Source organism: Portunus trituberculatus, chromosome 37 (genome assembly GCF_017591435.1).
Source record: "Portunus trituberculatus isolate SZX2019 chromosome 37, ASM1759143v1, whole genome shotgun sequence".
NCBI classification, from domain to species: Eukaryota; Metazoa; Arthropoda; class Malacostraca; order Decapoda; family Portunidae; genus Portunus; species Portunus trituberculatus.
In genome coordinates this window covers 14,330,423-14,342,436 of record NC_059291.1, presented here as the reverse complement: position 1 = coordinate 14,342,436, position 12,014 = coordinate 14,330,423, and the positions used below count along the sequence as shown (strand labels likewise).

At 38.1% G+C, this 12,014-nt stretch overlaps 1 protein-coding gene and 1 non-coding gene across 2 annotated transcripts in view; both read right to left on the bottom strand.

Moving 5' to 3' along the window:
• Positions 1 to 190: 190 nt before the first annotated feature.
• On the bottom strand, positions 191 to 263 carry Trnat-agu. The gene has a single exon. It is a non-coding gene; the product is annotated as a tRNA-Thr (tRNA).
• Positions 264 to 1,429: 1,166 nt separating this feature from the next.
• LOC123514258 (smoothened homolog) overlaps positions 1,430 to 12,014 on the bottom strand; it is a 36,748-nt gene continuing 26,163 nt past the window's right edge. The window contains 7 exon segments of the mRNA XM_045272004.1: positions 1,430 to 4,450; positions 4,452 to 4,673; positions 6,805 to 7,033; positions 8,213 to 8,372; positions 8,718 to 8,857; positions 9,016 to 9,201; positions 11,467 to 11,668. Of these exon segments, the coding sequence (XP_045127939.1) occupies positions 3,845 to 4,450; positions 4,452 to 4,673; positions 6,805 to 7,033; positions 8,213 to 8,372; positions 8,718 to 8,857; positions 9,016 to 9,201; positions 11,467 to 11,668 (1,745 nt within the window). The 3' untranslated portion in view covers positions 1,430 to 3,844.

The following is a 12,014-nucleotide window of genomic DNA, read 5'->3' as shown; positions in this document are numbered from 1 at the left end:
ACCTGTCGCCCCGCCACCCAGATGAGCAGCGGCCAGGACGACCCAGTGGCCACGTCACCGTTCTCCTATCCGCGCTGATCAACAATTCTGCTTCAAAACACCACTAGCCCTCTGTTTACAATCAATTAAGGGCAAAACTAATTAATAACTTTATTCATGCTACGAAAAAATCTTAAAAGATCCTGACACGTGCCTTCAGGGAGGATCGAACTCCCGGCCTCTGGTTTACTAGACCAGCGCTCTAGCCACTGAGCTATGAAGGCTGCACATTTTGCCGAAATGCATATTGCAGACTAACTCATATTAAACTATGACCCTTTCGAACTTATTATTGTATAGATTATATTGCTGAGGCTAGCAAGCTGTCCACTAAGTACAAATCTTCTGGAGTAAGAGGTGCCCTTACAAACGTTTCGATTTACTCCCTGTGAATCTTATAACTCAGTATTTTGCTTCATACTTCAATGCTTCTCTTGACTCACAATTTTACACATGTGGACACCCTGCATGAGAAAAATCGGGTAGTCCCCGTATCTCCAGCAGGAAATCGTTTTGAACCATCTCCCCTTCCTCCCCCATTGTTGGCCTATCCCCATGTTACCCCAGCAGCACCTCTCACCTCGTTGTCTGTGTCTGTGACCTGTCCTGTCTTCCTTCAGCATTCCAACGTCTTCACTCTGAGTGTTACTTTATGCATGTTTGGTACGTTTCATACTTAATGTGGATCATAATAATAATTATCCTCTAAATACTATAATCACTGTCATATAGTCCTTAGCATAGGTCTGCTCCTTCACTTCCCTTTTCCCACTCTAAAGCCTTCGTGTTGAGACTCTGGTAAGACTCATCAGGTTTCCAATCCACATGTCAAATTTGAAGAGGAAGGATGCACTGCTTGTGAACCTTTCTTCTGTGACCACATCATATGATTCTTCGTGGCCACAGCATATAATTCTTCATAACATTATCTATCAAAACCATTCTGTTCTAGCACCTCTGCAAAGAATATGATACCAAAAATTAAACTGATCACACATTAAAAAGAAAATAAATAAAACTTATGCATTAAGTTTCTTTTTATGAAATGTTATTTTAGTCACTGGCCACTCCCACTTCAAGGAATGACCTACCCAGTATTTTTAATGAACTTCTAATGGCAACACTCACATTTGTACACCTGTACTTATTCCAATAACTGAGGTGATGCAAGTCGACAGCTCTTGTTGTTCACAAGTCAGGGGAACGTTCAAGGTACCAGAACATGATTACATACATACTGGCCAACACCGCATTTTACTTTTCTTACACACACACACACACACACACACACACACTCTCGTCTCGTCAGAGACTGCAGCAGATCAAACAGTGAATTACACACACACACACACACACCACACACACAAGCAAGGTGGGAATAATACATTTATCATATCATGAGTAAGTACTATTGGCTGCACTGAGGCCATAATATTACAGACTTAGCCTACACTATCACAAAAACAACTACCAATGATAATAATAATAATAATAATAATAATAATAATAATAATAATAATAATAATAATAATAATAATAATACAAAATGCAGTATAATAATCCAGAATATCCATTCCACTATTAAAGTTCAAGAAGGATCTCATCTACGTTCATAAACTGAAGCTACAAACTGGGATTTCTACAATAGTAAAGAAATACAAAATAAAGTAAAATAAATTAATGATAAAAACATTTATCCATCACTGAGGGGAGGGACAGTCTGGTGCATCCAGTGAGAGCCTGACAAACAGATGCCAGGACACAGGTGTACCAGACATCCTGTCAGGGACACTGTGAGCCACCAATACATAGAACTTACTTTACATCACCATCCTGAGAACAAAGCAACTGTTGCAAGCATGTATGATAATGGTATGTTGACAAATAATGGAAGACAAGAATGGGGTTATCATTTGATCCTATGCCAGCATAGAAAGATTAAAGGGAAAACATGCAAATTAGCAATACAAATGACTAAATGGTAGATTCCTTACAGGAATATGAAGATGAAATATCACCAACCCATACATGGTAAAGAAGCAAGTCTGCAACCACTAGCAACTTGGTCAACTGCTGTCTCCAGCAAAGCTTTTAAATTTCTAAGGTCACTTTATCATAATTCAATTTTTTTTAGCATACCTCACAAACTTTACCAAGTATCCTACTGAACACAAGACCAGCTTTATTCCTCACCAAAATCCCTTTCCCTTAATCCAGTTCTTATTGCATCATCAATATAAAGTGTTTTAATTACCTTCCTACTTTGTACTGTTCTGCAGGCCATGCCTATGCATGTTCTTCTTTGTATTTTGGTGTTCAGCTGTTTCATAACACTGCACCACACTCATGGTACTGTGATTGGCTTATAAAGATCCCAGTAACATAGACAGCATGCTCCCTTCTGCTAAATCAATGAATGGATGACCAGTGAAAAATGTGGGAAAGGTAAATTATAGTAATAATTTATCTTTCCCACAAGTAAATTTACCAAATTCTAAAAAGGCCTTTTCAAAGATCAAAAGCAGAGATCAACACCAGCACATCTTATCATAGCACACTCTTAACTCTTCCACTACAAACTGAACTGCTACTATTTGATAATAAATATAATAATGTAATACTTTATATTATATTAAAAAAATCATCATTTCTAACAAAATGAGGTTTAAATAAATTAAGTAGTATTATGTAAGTATCAAAATCCTAACAAAAACATTTGATTAAATATACAATTAATAATAAAAGTATTTGGCACAAACGTCTAAGGTACTGTTCCTGGGTTGCTGTCCTGAGCACTATGTAGGTCTACTAGGATATCTCCAACACACCAACACTTGCATAAGGATACTCTTATCACTACTGACACAATGAAACTGCCAACATTCACACTCATTCTAAACACATACACAATTATAGAAACTTTTAAAATATACCTATTCATGAAGTATGAAAGAACCCAAAATAAAATTATAAATCCCATTAAGTTTGCACATCGCATTTTTCACGAAGCTATAGACTTCAATGAAAACTTAATCTTGATAGTTTATTTGACTAATATGAAGAAACATTTTTACAGCATAAGACACTTAATTAATGAAATTCATAAGTAAGCTTTAGATGTTATTCTTCTGATCTGCTGCAGCAAAACATTATACAAAAGGTTTCCTGCAGACCTTATGACTAGATGCAAGGATCAGAAAAATTGGCTCAACATCTATAATATTCACTCCTTAAAGGGAACTTGTATCCTGAAAAATTAAGCTCTTCTGTCTCACACACAACTCCACCACTCTGCACGAGAGGGAAATCTGTACCAATCATGACAGATGCAGCTCAATATCATACTTAAGTGATAGATATGTACCTTCATCATACACATTCTCAAACACATTATGCAAACCTACACACAAACCATTCATTAAACAAAATAAAGATAAACCCTAGTTTCATAAAAGCAATCTACTGCTAAGAGTATTTTCTTTTGATATAACGAGTATATGAGATGCCAGCCATCAGCCAGTGTGCAGACAGGCAATGAAGGGTGCAGAGTTACACCTTTTGCTCCAGACACATAAAACCATTGTCTAACCAATTAAAAACAATAATAGATGTATTCAATCACTAAAAACATGATAGTTTCTTTGAGTGATGAAGGCAGAGCTCAGTTCCCAAAAGTTAGCATCTTCCGTTCAACTCACAACACAGCCACTCTAATCCTTTTGCACTCTTGCCTAAATATTTTACAGTCTTCTTTCTTAGACTAAATACCAAGAAGCAAGCAAAATTTCTCCATCCAGTGACTCTTTCAGGGACTCTCATCAGCAATGTCCAGCACTGTCATCACATCATTAGCCTCTCCTCTATTCATCTTATTCTTAGAACTATTTGCCTTGATATTACCTGCATGTTTATAAGAACCATGATTCAGGTTGATATTTCTGTTGTTTCCAATAATCTTTTCATTACCACGATTCATCTTCTTTGACACTAATTTAGTCACCGGCGTTCCTGGCCGATCTGCATTATGTGTTCTTTTTCGGTTAGAAAAACTTGTTTCACTTGTTTTCTTTATATTCTCTTGAACTCTCAAGTTCACCATTGGAATAGTGTTATCATCACCCAAGGAATTTAGCTGGACCACCTCACTGGCTCTCACTAACAATGGTGTAGAGACTTGGCAACACTTATCCACCATTACAGGATGTACAATGCCATTAGGCAAAGAAGTCTGCACTCCAATACTTGCACTAGAAGTCTGAACACTGACGTCAACAGCATCCCGTTTACCATTGCTATGCATGTGGATGGATGATGGCAAACCTTTTTCAAGTGTTACAGATGACATGGAATAAGTTTCTTCCTTTCTTTTGATGTCAGCACTTTTCAAAACATTGTTCAAGACTGTGTGAACCAACAGAGTCATTCCCAAATGCATGGTTCTCATTCCCCACTTCATCTTCAGAGTCTAGTGTTGTCTGCCCTGGGAGAGGGACATTCATGTTCAGCGACTGGGCTGGCGGGGCTGAGGGAGTAGTTCTCTCAGAGCGCAGTGGCTCATCAGAGCTCAGATTGAGGCGCTTCATCATGTTTGTAAACAGAGTGTCTTGAGTATTCATTGTTATTGCAGGCAAAATCTGTTGAAAATCTGGACTTAAATCATGGACCTAACAACCAACAATGCAGAAGAAAAATATCAAAACCAGTAGATTATAATTATTAATTGATTAATTGTTTGATTGATCATTAATACTGATTAAAAATAACTTTTTAATAAGATGAATTTTCAGAATTAACTGATAAAAGTACTTTTTTCATGTAAGAGGGGAGACTGGCCAAAGGCAACAAAAAGTGAAAAAAAAAAGGCCCACTGGATTGCCAGTTCCCTTGAATTTATTAAGAGTTATTCAAATGTTATGGACAAATGCCTTGAAACCTCCCTCTTAAAAGAACTCAAGTCATAGGAATATGGAAATACAGAAGCAGGCAGGGAGTTCCAGAGTTTACCAAAAGAAGGTATGAATGATTAAGACACTGGTTAACTCTTGCATTAGAGAGATGGACAGAATAGAGGTGAGGGGAAAAAGAAAGCCTTGTGCTGTGAGGCTGCAGGGAAGGAATGCAGTTAGCAAGATCAGTAGAGCAGTTAGCATGAAAATAGTGATAAAAGATGCAACATTCCAGCAGTGAGAAAGAGGCTGAAGAGTCAGTCAGTCAGAGGAGAGTAGGTGATGAGACGAAAAGTTTTTGATTCCACCCTATCTAACAAAACTGTGTGAGTGGATTCCCCCTAAACATGTGAAGAGTACTCCATACAAGGACGGATAAGGCCCTTGCACAGAGTTAGCAGTTGGAAGGGCAAGAAAAAATGGCAGAGATGCCTCAGAATGCCTAACTTCATAGAAGCAGTTTTAGCAAGAGATGAGATGTAAAGTTTCCAGTTAAAATTATGAGTAAACGACAGACCCAGGATATTCAGTGTAGAAGATGAGGACAGCTGAGTGTCATTGAAGAAAAGGGGATGTGAAGAAGATAGCAATGTCATAGTATAAGGCAATCTTCCATCACTGAGTACTGCTTTTATATTTTGCTTTATCTTAATAAAAACTAATACAAGCTCAATAAGAGCTGACTTAACACTCCAAACAGAGGTCTTTATAGTATCAGCTGAGGTACAAGTTCCATTAAGTGACATTTACATATGTAAAAAAAAATACTGATGTATATTACCCTTACATATATGTATAATGTTATAGAAGGTAAGCACAGAAGCAAACTGTAAATTGATGAGCACAACACCTAAGCAGATTCAATATGAGAAGCATGTGGAGAAGGGGATGCAAGAAATAGATACATCAAGCAGAAGGAAATGAGCCAAACTAAAGGCAAACTGTAAATGGACTCAAGTAAGACATGATTGGTGTATCAGAAGACACAGAAAGAGGAAACAAGTGCGCCACTGAACTAACCCTTCATGGGAGCTGCCAAAAGAAAAGAACACATGCAAGAAACTGATCAGCTTCATTGCTATCGTAGCCCAGTACACAACAGCAAAGTTCCTAAAAGACACATCAGTTTAGTTCCAGATGTCACTGTAAATCAATGCTCATGTTATAAGCAGAGGATATGAGGTTTAGCTGACATTTCCCTTGAGCAGCAGAGCTTGGTGGTGGCAACTGTTTACACTGACACATTCACAACTCATAACTTGTCTGTTTAGTTAATCTAATTTCCATACATTCTACTCACACCATAGTTATCTTTCAAGTAATAACTCATTTCCACTGCCTGTTTCATAAGCCTATTAGCTCATCTTTCAGGTCAGCTCACTAGCAAATGTTATCATCATGATTACTGTACATTATGGGAGCTCCATAAAGCACTAAGATCAAATCAAGGTATGGAACATATATTAAAACATGTCACTACATAATTTACTTCATTTAAATTGGATTCATAGACAATTATCTAGAATTTTGTGAGCTCTTCAAAATGCAGCAGCATCGTGATAAGAAGCTTTTCAGGTTATCTCCAACTTTTTACTCTTATGTACGTCAATAACCAGAAAACTGTGAAAATTGCAAGCATGGATACACCCACAAATAAGAAAGAAGAGGAGGCTTACTTGGCCCTGTCTTGGCAAATGACTTAAATAAGTGTCTAAGAAACTGTAAGTAAATGAGAGTGAATCATAAAGCAATGAAAGGGTCACCAGCTCCATCTCCTTACAAAGCATGCATATGAAATCAGTCACCCCAGAATACTCACCATGGAGCCAAGATTGCTGTCATCAGACGTATTTGAGCCTCTTCTGTCCCAAGCATTAACACGACGGCCACGTCTCAAACTAAACCAGTCCCGCCTCTTGCGACGACCAAACCTGGCAGCAGTGTGTAGCGCTGCCAGCCTCTCAGCATCAGACACATGGAAGGACATCTGAGAGTCCAATGAATGTCTCCTGGAACTCCGGTTATTGTGCCCTGACTCAATGGAGAATCTGCGAAAAGAAAAGTAAAAGCAATCAAATAAGTATTATCTGATCAGATAAAATTTTTAAAAATAGACAAATACAAAAATAACTAATGAAATTACTTTTACCATTAGAAGGGCTGCTATTGGCAAAATAAAGAACTGAGAAAAATGCAAATAAAAGTTTAGCAAATTTTTGGTAACCACAACTTCCTATCATATGAACTTGGTCTCAAAATGACTGATAGACAATTAAAATTATGATGAGCTAAAAAAATGTTTAAGCACATATTTGCTATCTAATTTTTGCACTAAAGTTTGAGCGTATTTTTTTCTCTGAATACTGCACACAATAATATTTCATGAATAATAAAACATAAAAACATGAAATTGCAATACCAACAATAGCATAAAGTAGAAGAATGGTGAAGAAATTAGTCAATGGCTTAAAGTTTCTTATCCAGTTACTAATACACAAGGGAAAAGCTGAGAGCATCCTTTCTGTCTCAACAAAGACTCTAAAACAAAAGGAACTAATTCTGAATTTCCCAAATTATAATGGTAATTCATCCCAGATGGGCAGCCCTCCTAATACACAATACTGCTTGTCACTGTGCTGAAAATACATCGATAATCAACTAGACATAAAATTATTCTCTTCTTCTATAGATTTTTTATCTTCCTAACTCATTCCAGGGTAAAAGATAAGACCTCAACAGAGCACTATACACAGTCATCCCAGTATTGGCTAGGGTGGTGTGAGTGGCCCTTCTAATGTAGGATGCCTCACATGACAGGTAACATTATATCACTACCCCAATGCAAAGTAAAGCATTACCAAATTAACTTCACCTGAAAATATTTTTCTTAAAAGTAAGGTAATATTTGTTCACTGCTAATAAAGAATTAGATGATTACTTATGACTTCAATGCATCTTGCAGCTGTACTGAAACTAAATTTATTGGTTGATGACTCACCTTTACCTGTAATCCTCATGTCTAGTGCATGAAAGGCATAATAGCACATATTGATATATAAATCATAAGAATGACAGTGACAAAGTAATAATACTTTGGTAAAAAGTTTCAGGAAACATTTTGAAGAAAGGAAGAGTGAAATAAGTAATAAAATTGAAGTATCTAATATGTATTTACAATCATATTGCATATTATTGAATTCTTCAGTCACAACAACTTGCTCACCTACCTCCTGCTAATACTGTACTCTGAGTCCACTGAGTTCCTCCTCAGTGCCAGAGCAGCAGGTCCCACCAGTGCACCTCGCCGTGTCATGAGGTGGGGGATGGCTGTTGCCCAGGCGGAGGATATGTCACCAGAAGTGGCACTGTTCATGTCAAAGTTTAGTCCTGCAATGTCATTGATGACTCTTTTAATTGTTGTATTTATTCAAAAGATCCACACAAAAGACACATAAATCAAATTGCAGTAAAGATGTATTAAATCCTTTACATTTTCAGCCACAATGAATTCACTTATTCATCACAGATTATGTCAAGATTACAAAAGCATGTATGAATGCAATGCAATTCAGTCATTTCTTTGCAAATTTATAATACAAATCTTTTAAACTATGAACCAGCAACATATTATATACTTTCAATTTAGCAGAAAGTTAGGTAATTGATATAGATTTTCTTTATCTCCAATAGAAATTTGAATCCAACAAACAATAGTATCATCAACAAACTTACCAAGAGGATCATCATGCATAGAGTGCAGACTTATGGAAAGTCGACCAGCAGTGTTGAAGTCATGGCGCTTGGCAAAGGCCTGAGCTATGACTCTGTGTCGGGCAAGGCGCAGGGGCTCCTCATTTGAGACACCTGCAACTCTGAGGATGCAGAAATGTACAAAAGCATGAATTAAGCATAATAGAGCATTTCTGCAATAAATTATTGCAAATATTGAATTATTGTTTATCCAATACATAAGGAGGATGAGTGGTGGAAGAGGTGCAAGTCAGCTAATTGAAGTTAAATTATGACAAACCTCCTAAGAAAGCGCTTCCATGCCTGAATGGTGTTGGGAGTCCAGCACCATGAGGACATGATGATGCCAGCACCGAAGAAAGCTAACAGGTGCAGCTTATAGATGTTGATGCTGGGCCTATCTGAGATGGTGCAGACCAAGGAGCCATGTCTTATCTCTGCTGGGGCCGTCATGTTGGTCACACACCTGGTTAGTCAAATATCTTCATCAGTATCATTAAAATTTCTAACTTAGTACAGCATAAAAATGTATTAAAAAATTCTAACTGGTGAACTATTTTACACCACAGAAGTGTTAAATGTCAGGTAAAATAACCCCCACACACACACACACACACACACACACACACACACACACACACACACACACACACACACACACACACACAGACACACACAAGCCAGAGGACCGGGGTTCGATTCCCCGGCCGGGTGGAGATATTTGTGTGTGTCTCCTTTCACATGTAGCCCCTGTTCACCTAGCAGTGAGTAGGTATGGGATGTAAATCGAGGAGTTGTGACCTTGTTGTCCCGGTGTGTGGTGTGTGCCTGGTCTCAGGCCTATCCGAAGATCGGAAATAATGAGCTCTGAGCTCGTTCCATAGGGTAACGTCTGGCTGTCTCGTCAGAGACTGCAGCAGATCAAGCAAACAGTGAAACACACACACACACACACACACACACACACACACAGGAGGAGGTGGCGTAGTGGATAAGGTAGTGAGCGTATATCAGGTAGACATCCACACATAGGTTCGAATCCCACCACATACCACCTTAAAGCTATGCCATTTGTCAAGTGGTTTAAAGTTACCTACATGTCACCATAATACCCAGGTTCTATGTGGTTATACCAAAGATCCCCTTGGGCAGCTGATATGGGCTCTAATATGGGTACCACTATAAATAAAATTACCTGCGCCACTAATGGGTGGAAGCTGAACTGCGCATCCTATACATACTCTTCAAGTATACCTACAGGCACTATAGGCCATAGCATTAAAACAAACACACACACACACACACACACACACACACACACACACACACACACACACACACACACACACACACACACACACAGGAGAGTAAAGAATGTGGAAGATTGTAACAAGTTACAGGAAGATCTTGATAAAATATATGAGTGGAGTAAAGAGTGGCAGATGGAACTTAATATAGACAAGACCCATGTTATGAAAATGGGAAGAAGTAGATACAGACCAAACTGGGATTACAGACTGGGTGATAAGAAAATTAGAGACCAATCAGGAGAAAGACTTAGGAGTAACCGTGCAAAACACTTTGTCACCGGAGAAACACATTAACAAGATTTTTTAGGAAAACATACAACATGCTTCAAAATATTGGCCTTGCATTCCACTACCTAGATGAAGGAATGATGAAGAAGATATTATGCACCTTAATAAGACCCCAGCTAGAATATGCAGCATGTGTCTGGTCACCGCATATGAAGAAAAATGTGAAGAAGGTAGAAAGGGTACAAAGGCTGGCAACAAGGATGGTACCAGGACTCAGGGAGTTAGACTATGAGGAAAGACTGAGGAAGCTGGGGCTGACCACATTAGAAGAGAGAAGAACAAGAGGAGACATGATAACTATGTATAAATTGGTGAACAAGATTGACATACTGGATAGAGAGTTGATAAAGGTGACCACAAGTAATTATCTCCGAGGACATGGAAAAAAGCTAATAAAGGACATCTGTCTAAATGACGTGAGAAAATACAGTTTCCCGCATCGTAGCATTGATAAGTGGAATAAACTGAGCAGTCATGTCGTTGACGCGGTGTGTGTCAATCAGATGAAAGAGAGATATGACAGGAATGGACAAGGAGACAGGACACAGAGAGCTTAGCTCGCACACACACACACACACACACACACACACAGTTGTGTGCCTGGTCTCAGGCCTATCCGAAGATCGGAAACAATGAGCTCTGAGCTCGTTCCGTAGGATAACGTCTGGCTGTCTCATCAGAGACTGCAGCAGATCAAACAGATCAAACAGTGAATTACACACACACACACACACACACACACAGTTGTGCTTTTTCATCACTGAGACTTCTACCAGGTTAAAGATTTCTCAACAGTACATTTGTAATAATAAATGTTACAAAAGCATCTATAAAGTCATATCATATTTCTTTCTATCAATCTTTTATAAATTGTTGTATTTGCTTTAAAACTTCAAGGTAAAGTTGTTTACAAAATTACCTCTTTCCACCAGGTGTTAAAAGGACTAAGAATGTGAATGTTGCCTTAGCCACCCCAAATGGGATTTCCACCTTAGTATAGACAGATAAATAGAAATAACTAAAAAGTATTATACAATTGAAGATACAGAGATTAAAGCAAATGAAAATGAAATTTAGTGCAGGTAACCTCATCTCACATGTATATTTGATACAATTGACACCAGGCTCCTCACATGATATAGTCCCGCAGAGCCTTGTCCCAGTGTGCTTGGTTTCTGTACTGGTAGATGTGACAGTACACAGTGATGCCGGTGAAGGTGGTGAGGGTGACAGTGATGATGGCCAGTCTGATGATGGTTTCCACAATCTTGTTGTTGGCACTGTCACTGATGATGTTAAAACACTCCATCTTGAGGTGTATCAGTTTTATCATACCTGCAATATTTGTTCTACAATAAATCATGCATTTAGTAAAATACTCTTCAAATTTCAATACAGCTGTCACCATTTAAATTCAGATAGGTTAGAAGCATCATCCATTCATCATTTATCATCTAAGTAAACAAAAATGACAGAAAGGAAATAATAAACAATGCATGAGATGGTCAATGCAGAAAGTGTAAGAGAACAGTATAATGAGCATGTGATAAAAAGAAGACAGAAGAATGAGAGGACTGGAACATATAAGGAGATAATACAAGGACTATACTTTCATGATCATCAGCTCAGAGAAGTCCAAAGAAAACTGGTTTCAGATACAAATTATATAAGTAGATAGTTG